Consider the following 17642-nt stretch of genomic DNA (forward strand, 5'->3'; position numbering starts at 1 on the left):
CTAGAGTGGATTTGCATTTATTTAAAGAGCTTTTATGTTTCATTTTCTGAGAACTGTGTGATGACGTCCTTTGCCCAGTTTTCTAGAAAATCTTTATATATTACAAGGATGAGTTATTTAACTGTGTCATGAGTTGCAAATATCTTTTTCCTAGTTAGTCACTTGTCTTTTGACTTCAAAAAAACTCACTTTTATGGCTTCTAGATTTTGAGTCATAGTTTAAAAATCTTCTGCAATTCAAGGATATGAAGGACATTATGTTTCTTCAAATATTCTCATTTTAAATGTTTTATATTTAAAAGTTTTAATACTTTTTAAAATCCTTTCTGAGTTTATCCTGGTAAGTAATATCGACCATCGTTCCCACTGGATCTTTATCCAGACAGCTGTTTAGTTTTCCCAAAACTATTCATTATAAAGTCTACTCATGCTTCCCAATTTATGACCATAAATTACAGCCCAACACATGTAGTCTTATTTCTAAACCTCTTGTTCTTTCCCAATGGTTTGCCCTTTGACTCATGAGCCAGCACCAGAATATTCTAATTACTGAAGCTTTATAGTATGTCTCAGTCCTTAAACCGCTAACCTTCCTTTACTGCTCTTATTTTTCAACATTTTTCTGGATAGTCTTGTTTATTTTGCATATGTAAACTTTAGGATCAGCTTGATTAAAAACAAAGAAACAAACAATACCTTTTGGTATTTCACTGGGATGCATTTCCATTTATAAATTAACTTTCAGAGTATTTAACTCTGTATGATGTTAAGTTCTGTAAGATGTTAAGTATGTGGTATATTTCATTTATTCATGTTTTGATGTGCGTCTTTTGGTTGTGTTTTAATGTTTTCTTCATGTGGGTTTTACATAGTTCTCATATAGGAATATTCATATAGGTTTTACATTTCCCATTAAGTTATTGCCTTTCTACATGGGGTCTTTCATTCCATTATGTATTTTATTATGTAAAGCTAAGGCACATTTTTAAAAGAATAGTCTCTTTGGGGGAAAGGTGCCCAGGGATTTTGTGCATTCTTTTCCTTCTTCTTTCATATTCTTAATAATCTCTACTATATTTTACTGTGACACTCTGGGAGCTTCCTATTTTATCTTACTTATCATTTCTTAAAATTTTAGTTATTTTCTCAATGTCGTAGAATTCCCTTTGCCCTAACAAATTAAAGTTCAACTGACCATTTAAACGTCCGTTTCTTCTTTCCAGACATCATTATAATTGTCTTCAGAGACCTCAGGCCAAAATTATAATGATCCTATCATACATTAAAATATTTAAGTTATTAAGTTTCTGAAGGAAAAATGAAGTAATATGGCAATAAATGTAAAGAGTATATAGTTAAATCACTAATCTCTGCTATGAAGAGAAACAGTAATATGAATTCAAGAAACCCTCAATTTTGCTTCCAATGCTCTTACTTTTCTCCAAAACTGGTACTCCTAAAAGTCTCCTTCTTAAAGAACAATGAACAAGTATTATAGGCTTTAAGAACTGAATTAAAATTTCTGATATAGAGAGATGAATAGAGAGAACACTGTAATGAAGAATGCTTTGGAAATACTGTGGTTAGTTGTACAAATCATTCTGGGTTATAAACAAATACTCATTAAGCTGACATATCTTAGAAAAACTATGACTCAGATCAGTAGCATCAGGAACACATGAGCACTTGTTAGAAATGCAAATTCTCCATCCCTACACCAGATAATCAGTAAGGTGGCAAAAAGGCCCAGCAATCTGTCTTTTAACAAGTACTCCTAATTATTTTGATGCACAATTAAGTTTGAGAACCACGGCTCTAAATGTCATCTTCTTTGTACGGAGAAAGCCGTCTATATTTTAAAATGACAGATACTCAAATCCTCTCCCCAGATGTTGGAGGAAAGGTTCGGAGCCTGGACTGACTTCACATGTTGCCTTACATCCAAGTTGGGGCATAGATGTGATGTGCTGATAGGAATTCCAGCTCCATCCTTTTCCCAGGTTGCTCCTGGACCAATACCAGACAAACTTTATAGAATCATCTATATTTGAGAAAATCAAGCCATTACCTGTTGTGAGAGCTGTTTGTTGGCTAATTCGTAAAGTTTAACGAGCTTCCTGGAGAGTGATTTTGCAGATTTGAAACCAACTGAAAACAGAATTATTTCAGCAATCATTTGATAATGGGGGGTCATCATAGCCACTGGGCGAAAGAGAGATTTTAAGTTATCTGGGAGTTCCACTCGACCTTTGTACCTTAAGAAGACAAGAAAAACAAAGAAACCAAAAACACCACAGTTCAGTTTTTCAAACTAGGCACCACATAATGTAACTTTCCCCCAAATAATTCTATTGGCTTTCTATGCGACCTTCATTTGAAAACAAGTTCACAAAATGGTTTCTATTGTACTCACAGAGATTCCTACCTTATGATCTTTTCTTCCTGTGCCACCTGCCACAATACACATCACATTAGTTCCCTCTGAATCCCTGGACCATTGTCATAATATTCCATCAACAGATATTTACTGAATCTGCCCAGCCTCCACCCCTTGCAGCTGCCATATCTTATTCCTTCTGCCATTCTTGTCAGTTTATCTGTGTCCTCTTTGTGACAGTTGGTTGACTTTTATTTTTTTATTAAGTGAGGCAGAGACAGACTCCCACTAGCACCTCAACTGGGATCCACCCAGCAAGCCCCCTACAGGGTGATGCTCTGCCCATCTGGGGTATTCTTAGTGCCAGGGGCTAACTTGTTCTAATCGACCATGGCTGCTGGAGAGGGAGGGAGAGAGAAAGAGGGAGGGAAAGAGGGAGAGGGAAAGAGGGAGAATGGAAAAGAGGGAGACAGGGAGACAGGGAGAGGGAGAAAGAGGGAGAATGAGAGAGAGGGAGAGGGAGAAGGAGAGGGAGGGAGAGGGAGAAGGAGAGGGAGGGAGAGGGAGAGAGAGAGAGGGAGACAAGGGGAGAGGGGGAGGGGGAGGGGGAAAGGGGGGAGGAGGAAAGGGGGGAGGGGGAGAAGGAAAGGGGGAGGGGGGAAAGGGGGAGGGGGAGGGGGAAAGGAGGGAGGAGGAAAGGGGGGAAGGGGAAAGGGGGAGGGGGGGAGGGGGAAAGGGGAGGAGAGGGAGGGAAAAGGGGGAGAAGGAGAGGGGAGGGGAGAGGAGAAAAAGGGGAGAGGGGAATGAGGGGAGAGGGGAATGAGGGGAGAGGGGAAGGAGGGGAGAGGGGGAGAGGGGGAGAGGGGAGAGGGGGAGAGGGGGAGAGGGGAGAGGGGGAAAGGGGAAGGAGGGGAGAGGGGGAGGGGGAGAAGCAGATGGTCGCTTCTCCTGGCTGGGAATCAAACCTGGGATAACCACACAGCAACAGATGCTCTACCACTGAGCCAACTGGCCAGGGCTGACCTTTTTCTCTCCGGCTATTTATAAAGTAAAAACATCCCTTGTCCAGATGTGTACTGTGAGATCATCCACATGGGTAAGTGCAGAGCTACAGCTGCTTATAAATGGTGTGGGTAGTAGAGGGGTTCAGAAGTAGGTGTGAATGACAGACACATGACGTCAGACAAACTCCATCTATGGTTAAGACTTAGAAAAGTATTTTGGCCTTTGTCCACTTACTACAGATGAACTGACTTACCCATAATTCATGGTGACAAATACTGCACAAGACACGTTGATACGAATTTCTCTTCCTTCCAGCACAAACCTACAAGACAGCGCAGTATTCATCACCACGGGAACTCTCGTCTCTGGGCCAAAGAGTGTTAAAGCTACAATTGAGTCTGGGGACTTTCCTAAGGCTGTTACATTACAAGTTACACAGAGCATGCTGGAAAGAAACATGGTATGAGGGGAGGAACAGGCTCATCTCAATCCAGAATTGTGAACCCGGCAGGGGTTCTGATTGATTGGATCATGTCTAGAGATGTCTGAAGGATTTTGTGGGGCCTGAGGCTGGAAGGTACGCATATGAATGAGCTGATTTACCCAGAGAAAAGCACCTGGGAGACCCTTGGGGCACAGAATCCGCCTGGATGGCACAGTGGAACATAGAACGGCCATGGCATAGAGTTCCTGCTCACTCCCTACTGGCCAATTAAGTAATTTTGGGAGCACTGTAAAATGGAACCCTTTGCATGGACTTTGGTGTCCTGTTATTGGCACCAGTGATAGAGAGAAATCACCCAGTGATTCATGGACAGCTCAAACCAATGAGGGTGGTCAAAAAAGGAAAGAAGGCACAATTGGGACAAAACCTGAGGGCTTCTTGGACATAGCTGAGGAAAACTTGGCAGAGGCTGAGATATGGTGAAGAATTGGTAAAATGACCCCCCCACTTACAGTCATAGACTTGTTGAGGCCTCATAACATTACATCTACTAGTCTGAACAAAACCCTTGAGAGTAAAGCTAGAAGTGGGTGTCCATTAGCTTGAGTTAGAAATACGAGATTGCAGTAGAAATTTTAAACCCAAAAATCCATTTAGGCCCTTAAAAGTGAATCATGTAAGTTTTATCAGAAGAGAAAAAAAATTGTTTGGGTGAGAAAACATTAGTAATCCTAACATACAAATATTATTATTATCACAAGACTTTTCAATATATGAATCCAGAGCATTGGAATAAGATGGGGCTTCAGGTATGTGGCCAGTATAATTTAGCTTTTACAAAAGATGTAGGATTACAAAAATAACAAAACCAAACCACTTTGGTTCCTTCAATGAAACATCATAAGATGAAAAGGTACTGAGAAAATTAAAACTCAAATTTCCTTTTTCACATAATTTTCCAAACAAAGGAAACTTTCTAGATGAGTCATCACTCCTGGTCTGTGTTTAGACCCCTCCTCCCCTACCCAAACACTTACTGTAGAAAACACTTAATAGCTAACTAATAATGAGTTAGTATAGATCACACCTGCAGTCCAAAGGTGCGAGTGCATCCCATGGTACCTGACAGAGTAGCTGTCTTTAGCTGCCTTGATTGTTTGCATCTGCGAGGCAATCACCGAGAGAATCTCCACATCGATTCTATTGAACTCATCAAAACAACACCATGCTCCTGACTGAACCAGCCCCGAGAAGAATTTTCCCACTATCTTAAAAAAAAAGATTACCAAAATTACTATGTAGAATATTAAATTTTGCACGTTCTTCCCATTTGACCCAAACCAACCAAGTAAACACTGTTTGCTTAGACTCTTGGATGAGTCAACTACTCTGTCTCGTAATAAACACACAAGGGAAAACTCAGACACTGACAGGGACCGTCGAGGTGGGGCCACAGGTCATGTTCACATAGTCTGCACTCTTCAGTATCGTTGCTCAGAGTCTGGCTTGGTCCCAAAGTCTTTGCAACAATTTTCCAACAGATGGTTGTAAAGTGTTGGAAGGGAGTTGCTCCTTTTTCTAGGTTAGGTAGGACATTCATGGTCCATATTATATTGTTTGGAAAAGTTTGAAAGCCACCATCATAAGTAGTTAAGTTGAATAAAAGCAAACTGTATAATGCTTCAACTTCATTTACATTCTAAGTTTCTATTCTATTATTTTTTGTTTGTTTGATTTTTTTTATTTCTTATTTTTTTGATTTAAATTTATTGTTTACATAGATTCAAGTGTCCCACCGAATACATCCTCCCGCACCTCCGAATTCCCCTCAACATCCTTCTTGCCCCCTCCCCCTAACACCCTCTCCGCTTTCCTCCAGGATTTGCTCTTCTACTCTCTATAATGCTGTTATGTATATATAATTTCACCAAGCTCTTTCCCTTCTCTGATCCCATCCTCTCATCCCCTTTCCCTCTGTCCACTTTCCCTCTGGTCCCTTTGATCCCTCCTCTGCCTCTATTCTGTTCCTCAGTTCAATTGTTCATTGGATTCCTCATATAAGTGAAGTCATATGATATTTTTATTTCTTGCCTGGCTTATGTCACTTAACATAATAGTTTCCAGGTCCATCCATGTTGTTGCAAAAGGTAGTATTTCCTTCTTTTTCATGGCCCCATAGTATTCCATGTCTATATGTAGTACAGCTTTTTAATCCACTCGTCCACTGAAGGACACTTGGGCTGTATCCAGATCTTCATTATTGTAAACAATGCTGCCATAAACATGGGGGTGCATTTCTTCTTTTGAATCAGTGATTTGGTGTTCTTAGTATATATTCCTAAAAGTGGGATGGCTGGGTCAAAAGGCAGTTCCATTTTTAATTTTTTGAGGAATCTCCATACCATTTTCCACAGTGGTTGTACCAGTTTGCATTCCCACCAGCAGTGCAGGAGGGTTCCCTTTACTCCATATCCTTACCAGCACTTATGTTTTGTTTTGTTAATGTGTCATTCTCACTGGTGTGAGGTGATATCTCATTGTGGTTTTAATTTGCATTTCTCTAATGATTAGTGATGTTGAACATTTTTTCTTTTGCCTATTGGCCATCTGATGTCCTCTTTGAAGTGTCTATTCATTTCTTTTGCCCATTTTTGACTTGATTATGTTCCTTGATTTCTCTTATCAATGTTTTATAATTTTCTGAGTACAAGTCTTTAACCTCCTTGGTTAAATTTACAGCTAGGTACTTTCTTTGTTGTTGTTGCAGTAGTGAAGGGGATTGTTTTCTTAATTTCTCTTTTGGACGGTTCATTGTTGGTGTATAAAAATGCCACTGGTTTTTGAATATTAATTTTATATCCTGCCACCTTGCTGAATTCATTTATTAGGTCCAGTAGTTTTTTTTACTGAGACTTTAGGGTTTTCTATGTACAGTATCATATCATCAGCAAATAATGATAGTTTTGCTTCTTCTTTTTCAATTTGGATACATTTCTAAAATCTTAAATCTACATTCCTCTTTACTAGATTCCCCCCCCCCTTGTTCTGTTTACAACAGGACTGTTAACATTTCTTACATCATTGGTTTGGTTGTAATAAATTCCTTGAGGGTTTGTTGTTTTTTTTTTGTTTGTTTGTTTTTTTTTTTGTATGGGAAGCTTTTTATTTCTCCTTCTATTTTAAACAATAGCATTGCTGGATAAAGAAGTCTTGGTTGTAGGATCTTGTTCTGCATTAATTTGAATATTTCTTGCCATTCCCTTCTCGCCTCAAGTGTTTTTGTTGAGCAGTTGGATGTCATCCTTTTGGGGTCTCCTTTGTAGGTGATTGACTGCCTTTCTCTTGCAGCTTTTAGTATTCTTTATTTCTTAGCTTTGGTTTTTAAATTATGATGTGTCTTTGTTTAGGTTTATTTGGGTTCCTTTTTAATGGGATTCTCTGTGCTTCTTGAACTTGTGTGACTTTTTCCTGCATCAATTTTGGGACATTTTCAGCTATGATTTCTTCAATCAGGTTCTCTATCCCTTGTTCTTTCTCTTCTCCTTCAGGAACCCCTATGATGCAGATGTTGTTTCTCTTCCTATTGTAACAAAGCTCTCTTACAATTTTCTCAGACATTTTGATCCTCTTCTTCTTTTGCTGTTCTGCTTCCATGCTTTTGCTTATCTTGTCCTCTAAATTGCTGATTCAATCCTCTTTTTCATCCTGCCTGCTTTTCATTCCTTGTAGTGTAGTCTTCATTTCTGATATTGTGTTTATCATTTGTCTGATTCTTTTTTTATGATTTCAATGTCCTTTTTGATGCCAGATATCTCATTGTTCAGGTGCTCATGTTGTCTATCTATGGTTGCTCTAAGATCTTTGAGCATCCTCACAATCATTATTCTAAACTCTGTATCTGGCATCTTAGTTATTTCCATTTTATTCAATTCTTTTTCTGGGGATTCCTCTAGTTGATTCATTTGAATTGCACTTCCCCATCTTCCCATTTTGTCTCGATATAGACTGCTCCTTCAAATATGTTGTTTGTGTAGCTGAGTATACGGTTGGTGTTGTCTGACTCCAGCTTTCAGTTGTGTAATTTCTAAATCTTCCTGGGATGGCTTCAGCTGTTTGTAATCCACTGTGGGCTACTTGTCTGCTGTTACTGCTCTTTTTGCTGTTTGTGACAATGTTTTCTATGCCTTAGCTGGGTCAGGTGTGAGGAGCCTTTCCTTAAGATACCACTCTAACTATGGTTGTTTGGTCTTGAGCTCTGTATCCGGCCGCTGGATGTACCAGCCCTGGAACTCACAGGCCGGAAACTGGCAAAGACCAGTGGGAGTCACCACTTTTGACTGGCCCTCAGCAACCTTCTTGGAGCTACAGGCGATCCAGAATCATCTTCTCCTCATCCGACACCCGATCCTACATGTCGGCCATCTTGGGCTGCTCTCTCTATTCTATTATTTTAAATTATTAAGAGCATTTATGGGCCTTGGCCGATTGGCTCAGCGGTAGAGCATTGGCCCAGCATGTAAAAGTACTGGGTTCAATTCCTGGTCAGGGCACACAGGAGAAGCACCCATCTGCTTCTCCACCCTTGGCCCTCTCCTTCCTCTCTCTATCCCTCCCACAGCCAAGGCTCCAATGGAGCAAAGTTGACCCAGGTGTTGAGGATGGCTCAATGACCTTCACCTCAGGCACCAGAATGGCTCCAGTTGCAATGGAGCAACACCACAGATGGGCAGAATATCGCCCCCTGGTGGGCATGCCGGGCGGATCCCAGTCAGGTATATGCGAGAGTCTGTCCGACTGTGTCCCCACTTCTAACTTTGGAAAAATACACACAAATAAAGAGCATTTTTAGTTCTAGTAATAATTTATCTCTGAAACATTTTTCTTATTCTTTCAGTCCTCAATAAATTATTTCTTTTATGTGTATAATATTTTTACCTGAGTATGTAAGCTTTACCTTATAATCCAAATCCTCAGAACAGTTGAATACCACACAATGTTTACCTAAGGCCTGGGAAACAAAAATATTTTAATATATTTCTTGAATTATGACACAAATACTAATGTGAAGACTTTCCAGAGTGGTAAAATGTCTCTATTCTTTTGAGAAAACACTTGCAATTAAAGATGAATTACATACCAAATTTAAAAATTCACAAAATTCATTGTAGTAGAAATGCATATGTACTATTATAGCATTGTTGACTAGTACATGGAGTATTAAGGTCATGCTCTTAAATACATCAACAAATAAAAAACTAAGAAAAAGGCATTCCAGGCCCTGGCCAGTTGGCTCAGTAGTAAAGCACTGGCCTGGTGTGTGTAAGTCCTGGGTTCAACTCCTGGCCAGGACACACAGGAGAAGCTCCTATCTGCTTCTCCACCCTTCCCTCTCTCCTTTCTCTCTTTGTCTCTCTCTTCCCCTCTCCCAGCCAAAGCTCCATTGGAGCAAAGTTGGCCCAGGAGCTGAGGATGGCTCCATGGCCTCAACCTCAGGTGCTAGAATGGCTCCAGTTGCAATGGAGTGACAGCCCAGATGGGCAAAACATCGCCTCCTATTGGGTATGCTGGGTGGACTCCAGTCAGGCATATATGGGAGTCTGTCTCTCTGCCTCCCTGCTTCTCACCTCAGGAAAATACAAAAAAGAAAAAAAAAAAAAAAAAAAAAGAAAAAAAAAAGAAAAAAGGCATTTCAGTGAAATAATAAACTATTATTGGTTACTTCTGTCTCTTGTCTGCTTCTTTCTGATATACACACACAAACACATACACACACTCACACACAACTATTAATCACCAAGACTAGGCAAAAATCTGTGTATGGGGCTCAGAATAAATGAATCACCCCTACAAAAGGGGAAGGGGGACAAAACTACCAGTCACATGTCAGTTGATTAGTATAATAGCATTCCAAGTAAATACAAAGCACATGTTGGCTTACTAAGATCCTAAATCTCAACACATAATAGCCATTGAAACATTAATCGATGAATTGTATGAATGAATAAATGTGCTAGTTAAATGTTATGAACATCATAATGACAGAAATGGTGTGAATTTCAGGTACCATTAAAGTCTGTGACTTAAAGTTTTTATTATGGCTATGAAATCACTTACTTTTGCTAGGTCTTTGACACTTGCAGTTTTTCCCGTACCAGCTGGACCAGAGGGGCAGCCTCCCAGGTTCAAGCGCAGAGCCCCAGTGAGAGTTAGCCAGCATCTGTTCGTGAGAGGCGTAACGACCAACCTTCCGGTGCAGCCCAAGTACTCATAGCCATAGGTGAAACTGGCATCTCCTTGAGACACATAGCACAGCTTCTGTTTCTCATTCCATTTATATTGCAAATGTCTAAAAACAATATTTTTAATGCTCGTGTTATCAGGGCAAAATTATTTTTAGTTTTTTTCAAATGCAGAAACATAATGAAGACTAAAAATAAAAAACACTAATTAAATACAGAAACCAAAGCATTATAACCCAAAGAAAAGGGGTGGATAATTCATAATGACTATTATCAGCCATCGAAACGAGAACTCAGAAGACGACAGACATAAGTATGCTGAGTGCCCTTTCCCCTCAGAAAAATGGCCTTGCTGAGTCATGCTGCATGGTATGATGTCAGCAAAAATGGAGATTTTTATCAATGAACCATCCCTGTGAAGTTTATTATGATTTCAAATAAGAATGTGGTTTAAGACATTGTTCATTATAAACAAGATCCTTATTATGAGGGTAGTTGAGAGAAATGCTCTTTGTTCTAAGTAAAAAAAAATGCACTTTGGAGGCCCTGGCCGGTTGGCTCAGCGGTAGAGCGTCGGCCTAACGTGCGGAGGACCCGGGTTCGATTCCCGGCCAGGGCACACAGGAGAAGCGCCCATTTGCTTCTCCACCCCTCCGCCGCGCTTTCCTCTCTGTCTCTCTCTTCCCCTCCCGCAGCCAAGGCTCCATTGGAGCAAAGATGGCCCGGGCGCTGGGGATGGCTCTGTGGCCTCTGCCCCAGGCGCTACAGTGGCTCTGGTCGCAACATGGCGACGCCCAGGATGGGCAGATTATCGCCCCCTGGTGGGCAGAGCATCGCCCCTGGTGGGCGAGCCGGGTGGATCCCGGTCGGGCGCATGCGGGAGTCTGTCTGACTGTCTCTCCCCATTTCCAGCTTCAGAAAAAATGAAAAAAAAAAATGCACTTTGGAAAAAACTGACAGTATTCATCTTATAAGCACTATATATTATGTAGCTGGCCACACATTTTCTCCTCTCAAGGCTGTGAGTTACATTTGTGACCTCTTTGTAGCTTTAAGGTATGCATTCTATCCTCCCTCCCCACCCAGTTTTATTGAAACATTGACAGATAACACTGCTTTAGTTTAAGGTGTACAACATAATGATTTGCTATATGTATATATATTGTGAAATGATTACCACATGAGTTTAGTTAAAATCTATCATCTCACAATCACAGATTTTTTCTTGTGATGAGGTCTGTTAAGATCTACTCTCTTAGCATTGTTCAAACATACAACAGGTATTATTTACTATGGTAACCATGCTGTACATTTCATTACATTCCCACATCTTACTTTTCTTGTAACTGAAGTTAGTGACTTTGACCACCGTCATCTATTATCCTCACCCTCCATACCTTCCTCTGACAAGCCCAAACAGTTGCTTCTATGAGTTCAGGTTTTTTAGACTTCCTATGTAAGTGGTACCAGACAGTATCTGTCTTTATTTGACTCTATCTGACTTATTTTATTTAGCATAATGCCATTGAGTTCCACACATTTTGTAACAAATGGCATAACTTCCTTCTTCTTCTTTAATGGATGAATGATATTCCTTTCTATACATATACCACATTTTCTTTATGCATTCATCATCTGACAGATGTCTTGCCTATTGTAAATAACACTGACAAATTTGGGGGTTCTGATGTCTTTTTTGAGATAGTGATTTTGTTTCCTTAGGCTAAATACCCCAAAGTGGGAATGCTGAATCATAGGGTGGCTCTCTTTTTAATTTTACAAGGAACCTCCAAACATCTTCCATAGGGGCTGCACCAATTTACCAATAGGGCACAGGGTTCCCTTTTCTCCACATCTTTGTCAGCACTTATCTCTTGTCATTTTGATGACAACCATTCTCACAGGTGTGAAGTGATATTTCATTGTGGTTTTAATTTGCGTTTCCCTGATGATTTGTGATGTTGGATATCTTTCCATGTACCCGAAGAATATTTGTATGATGTTTTTGGAAAAATGTCTATTCAGTTCATCTGTTCATTTTAAATCAATTTCTGGGGGGCTCTTTTTTGTTTTGAGTTTTATGATTTGAAAATATTTTTCCATTTTATTGGGCTGCCTTTTTCTTTTGTTGACAGTTTCCTTTGCTGAGAGGAAGCTTTTTAGTTTGATCTAGTCCCACTTGATTATTTTTATTTTTGTTGCCTTTGCTTTTGGAGTCAGATTCAAAAAATCATCTTGCCACCTTGACGGATGGCAAGAAGTTAAATAATTGGCTGGAGATGTTCTCCAAGTTGTTCCTCAGCTTGGTCTGTTCTGGAATTGACAGCACGGTGAGGTGTACTAGCTTCTCTACCCACAAAAAGCTGCCCTTGGACTGAATGGCAAAGGGAACTCGCAACTGTGAGAAGAGTGTAATCAATTCAGGAAGGTAAAGCAGAAAGAAGTCACAAAGAAGGGGAAGGACCATGGAAAGAGGAAGAAAAAAGCACAAGGAATATCAATCAGCAAGTTTGAATAGAATTCCTGGAAATCTCAGAAAATTAAAATCCAGGTTTGACCAAGTTTGTGGTAGAGAATTAATTAACAGGGAGGAGAAATTATTCTATGTAGCGTTGTGATTTAGATCTACCTACCTTGTCCACTCAAAATCCTCTGCACTGAAGATATTTTTAAGTAGCAAATCTCTCACTATATCTCTGCAGTGAACGTAAAGCGTGAGCAATGACCCCAGAACAATTTTTGTTCTAGTGTTACTGGAATCCAGCACTACCAGCTCTGCAACCTCTTCTAGGCGACATATTATGCCAGTATGGACTTTCTCCAGCTCTTTTCTGGAGTGGAACCTCACGAAACTTTGGACACAATCATTATGAAATATGATCTGGCTCTGAAAAAGATATAAATAATTGAAGTATAAATTTTATATATTAAAACAGATGTTTTCATGAAGTATATGAATGGTGTGTATGTGCATTTGCGTGTGTGTACAAGACAGCTTACATATTTGTACATGTCCGAGTTAGAGATTGAATTTGGTTTTTGGTTTTTTTTTTTTGACAGAGACAGAGAGAGAGAGTCAGAGAGAGGGACAGATAGGGACAGACAGGAAGGGAGAGAGACGAGAAGCATCAGTTCTTTATTGCGGCACTTTAGTTGTTCATTGATTGCTTTCTCATATGTGCCTGACTGGGGGTTCCAGAAGAGCGAGTGACCCCTTGCTCAAGCCAGTGACCTTTGGGCTCAAGCCAGTGACCATGGGGTCTTGTCTATAATCCCATGTTCAAGCCAGTGACCCTGCGCTCAAGCTGGTGAGCCCATGCAACCTCGGGGTTTCGAACCTGGGTCCTCTGCGTCCCAGTCCAATGCTCTATCCACTGCACCACCGCCTGGTCAGGCATTTAGAGACTGAATTTTGATTAAGGCTTGTGAGGGCCTTTGTCATTAATAAATGAAAATATATTTATCACCAATATTTATACTTTCTAAATTTTGTATTTTTAACCACTAGGTTAAGTGATAACTCAGGGATAGTAATAGTGGTAGAAACCTTCAAGATGCAATTAGTAGTGTTTCCTCAGTTGGACTCAGAAGTATTATCCCTACAACATGCTGTCTGTAATCAGTTTTCAGAAACTTCACATAATTTCTGTTGTTTGATCCATTTTTTGACACACACTCTTTTATACACACCAGATGTTTTAAGAAGGCCACTGGATTAATGTCAGATTGGTGTGGAAGTTAATGGAGGGGGATATGTCAAGAGGCTTATTCAAGTGGGCCCAATGCTGTCACATGCATCCTCAAAATTGAAGACTGTTTCTTGCCTGCTGGCAGAGGGAGAGATGAGTACAGAGGAATATTCGGGAAGGTGCCAGTGGCCTCTAGCGGGTGGAAATGGCAAGGAGAAGGGTTTTCCCCGGAGCCTCCAGAGAGCCAGACGGCCTTGCAGACACCTGATTCTAGCCCAGTGAGACTTGTGTTGTCCTTCTGACCATAAACCATAAGACAATAAATGGTGTTGTATTAAGCAGCTAAGTTTGTAGTAACTTTTTAATGACAGCAATAGAAAGCAAATGCAACATGATACAGTGACATCCCTAGGAAAACCATTTATGGTTTGCTTTTACTCAACATTTTATATGAAAATGCCAAAGTGGGAAAGTTAAAGGAATTATAAAATGAATGCCTATAGATTCACCACCTATATTTGACAGTTAACTTTTTACTCTGTTTACTCCCTCTGTCCATCTATCCATGCATCTGTTCATCTTATTTCTTGATGCATTTCAAAGAGAGCTATATATTGGAGAACCCTGCGAAATGGTTTATTTCTAAATCTTTGCTTTCTTGGCAATGTAGCCACCATTAAATACTTCCATAGCAATGCAGTGCTAACTTACCACAGTGAGTACCACTTGTCCGGGATGAGATACCGCCCATAGGGAAAAAGGTTGGTGCTTCCAGTCTTCAACCCCTTGCATTACAAATCTATAAACAAAAAAATTGTTTATATAATTTATATCTCATCATTAATTGTGACCATTTAATGATCAAGCATGACAAGATCACAGGGGAGCTTTCCTTTAGGATTGCTGATTTTTTTTGGTTCTAATTTAGGTATACGTATGGGACCAAATAGTATTAAGAGAGTCTTATTCATGCATAATTTATATTCCTTAAATTCCACTTTATCATCATTTCCGATGCAGCCATTGAGCTTCCGGGATAGAAAAAGTATATTAAAATAGGAGATGATACCTATTAGCTTTGCATTTCTAATACCATCAATGACAAAATCAGTACTTAAAATAATTTCTACAATATTGAGTACTGGGCTGAAAGCTCCAGATTAATTTTAATGGTCAAGTCCTGCATTTAGCTTTAAAACTTAATTATAATGGAATATATAAGATTTATGAAAACTATCCAGACATTTTTATTTAAAACCAAAGTTAACCTGTGTCAATAGTATATGCTTTGATATTGTTATGGTGGGTTTTTTTTTTCCATACAAAAGTTTTAAGTTTCTGTATAGTCAAATTGATCAATCTTTTGCTTTATATTTTATCACTGTTAGCATGTTTTAGAAATTCTCAACACTACACTATTTTCTTCTTCTAATACTTACATGGCTTCCTTTATTAACTGATCAATTCTAGGACACATTTTAACTTCTCTGAAATCAGAATGCATCTTATAATGGAGGGTGTCTGACAGTCACTCGGCCAAGTGGCAGTCATGACTTAGGTGTATAAAAAATCTTTGCTTGACATTTTCTGTAACATACAATACTGCCAAAGTGTTGTTAGATTTGATGGAATAAAAATATCTCCAAACAGAATAGTTTAAGTGTGTATCCAAAAGCCAGTAAAAGGCTTCTTGGTAAAATAAGTTATTTTTGAAAATTAAGTAATATGTTAGTAAGATAATAACCTCACAATGTTGGCTGAATTGCTACAGACAAGAAGGAAAGGAAGAGTGGGAGGTAAAGAGAAGATGCATAAGGAAACAAAGGAGGCTGACCCTGGAGGCTTTCCATAACGGGTGGAATATTGGAAACAGCGCTGGGACCGGAGCAGCAGAAATGTGTCCCAGGTAGTTTGTGACTTCTGGGTTATTTATGCAAGAAAATAATAACCTGCTGTTCTCTAGAAACCTGATGTTGGTATTCAGGATAATATTAATAAATATATATATTAAAACTTTAGGACCAATAGCTTTTCTATAACCAACAATAAAGAATTAGGAATGTAAAGGATTGTTCTGGTCAAATTCACTCTGAGGCTCCTTCTTTACACTCAACAGATAGCAAGGATTGATTAAAATGTAAAAAAAAAGAATATTAAAAAGACTAAACCAGCCTTGGCCAGTGGCTCAGTAGATAGAGCATCGTCCTTGTGGTGTATGGATGTCGTGGGTTCGATTCTTGGTCAGGGCACACAGGAGAAGCAACTATCTGCTTCTCTCCCCTTGCTCTCCCCCTCTTCTCTCTTCCTTTCTCGCAGCCAGTGGCTTGATTGATTCAAATGCTGCCCTGGGCCTGACCTGTGGTGGCACAGTGGGTAAAAGCATCGACCTGGAACGCTGAGGTCGCCAGTTTGAAACCCCAGGCTTGCCTGGTCAAGGCACATATGGGAGTTGATGCTTCCTGCTTCTCCCCCTGTTCTTTCTATCTCTTTCCTCTCTCTGTCTCTCTCTCTCTGTGTCTCCTCTCTCTAAAAAAATGAATAAATAAAATGTAAAAAACAAATAAATTGTAAAAAATAAAAGAATTATTATTAAAAAATTATTTAAAAAATGCTGTCCTGGGTGCTGAGGATAGCTCCATTGGAGCATATCAGCCCTAGGCACTAAAAATAGCTTGGTACTCAAGCATGGATCCCAGGTGGGGGTTCCTGGGTGGATCCTGGTTTGGGACACGTGTGGGAGTCTGCTTCACTATCTTCCATCTCTTATTTTAAAAAAAAAAAAAGGCTAAACCAAATAGACAATTCCAGGAAGCAGAGTGGACAGAACTGCAAAACTGCAAAGGGGCTACCAGAAGGCTCCTGGGCACTAGGTCTTAGGAAAGCAGGCAAATCTGCCCATTTCAGATATTTAAGAATCTCAATTTCAAAGTAGACAAAAACTGAATGTTGCCCACGGTTATACCTCAAACTGACATCTACACTGTCAAAATAATTACTCTGCCACCATGTTCTAGTAAAACCATGACATGGCAGGATTTTACTCTGTATAGTTCCCTCTTAGATTCACAGGTAATGAACCAAGTTTATATATACATAAACATAAAGGATCGGACCACTGTACGTACTTCTTTAGCACATCAAACATGCTTTGCTCTACATTTGCCAGCCACTGTTCCACTGCATTTCTTACACGAATTTTCCTGTAATTAAAAAGATAATAATAATGTGAATTATTTTTATTCCTGATTCACTCCTTTAATCAGCCTGTAGACTAAATTTTTTACACTTATATTCATAGGCCAAAGGACTATAATTCTGTAATTTTTTTTTTCTAGATCTTAATTTGGAAAATGATACAAAAACTTACCTTTAGGAAATTCTGATATCGAGATGACGTCAGAGTAATGGCGGGGTAGGAAGCGATACTGATAAATCTCCCCCAAAACTCAACAAGATCTTCAACCAGAAACAGAAAAACCTATCCTTGGAGCCTCCAGATGTTTCGCAATACACCCGAAGGTATGGTCGAGCGAAAAATTGGCTAAATATATAACCAAACCCCAAAGGAAATAGGGAGTAAGAAATGCTCCGCCTTCCTCACTAACCTAAACAGGGCGGCTTTCTCTGGGATCCGTGAATATAGAAACTGAGGCAGGCAAAGGGGGTGAATAGATCCAGGCCGCGGCACAAACGGCCGAACCAGGCTGTGGCACGGAGATCCAAGCTGAGGAAAAACTGATCCTATGGCAACCCGGGCAATACAAGCTAACACTCGCGCCAAACCCAGACAAAGAAAGACAAGCAGGGCAGCCATTTTACCCGATCTCCTGGTCGGCACGCGCAGATAGTGGGCGAGAGATTACTTCCTAAGCCCCGGGAGTGGGTGC

General features: G+C 39.9%; 1 protein-coding gene and 1 non-coding gene across 2 annotated transcripts in view; one reads left to right on the forward strand and one right to left on the reverse strand.

The window, feature by feature from the left end:
• DNAH14 (dynein axonemal heavy chain 14) overlaps window positions 1–17642 on the reverse strand; it is a 207252-nt gene that overhangs the window by 115509 nt on the left and 74101 nt on the right. The window contains exons 25-33 of the mRNA XM_066252726.1: window positions 16881–16955; window positions 14467–14554; window positions 12700–12953; window positions 9942–10173; window positions 8782–8835; window positions 4950–5095; window positions 3636–3704; window positions 2069–2255; window positions 1196–1272 (exon numbers count right to left, since the gene is read on the reverse strand). Of these exons, the coding sequence (XP_066108823.1) occupies window positions 1196–1272; window positions 2069–2255; window positions 3636–3704; window positions 4950–5095; window positions 8782–8835; window positions 9942–10173; window positions 12700–12953; window positions 14467–14554; window positions 16881–16955 (1182 nt within the window). The remainder of the gene's footprint in view (window positions 1–1195; window positions 1273–2068; window positions 2256–3635; window positions 3705–4949; window positions 5096–8781; window positions 8836–9941; window positions 10174–12699; window positions 12954–14466; window positions 14555–16880; window positions 16956–17642) is intronic.
• On the forward strand, window positions 10610–10685 carry TRNAV-AAC (transfer RNA valine (anticodon AAC)). Its single transcript has one exon. It is a non-coding gene; the product is annotated as a tRNA-Val (tRNA).

The sequence above is a fragment of the Saccopteryx bilineata genome, chromosome 1, assembly GCF_036850765.1.
Source record: "Saccopteryx bilineata isolate mSacBil1 chromosome 1, mSacBil1_pri_phased_curated, whole genome shotgun sequence".
NCBI lineage: Eukaryota > Metazoa > Chordata > Mammalia > Chiroptera > Emballonuridae > Saccopteryx > Saccopteryx bilineata.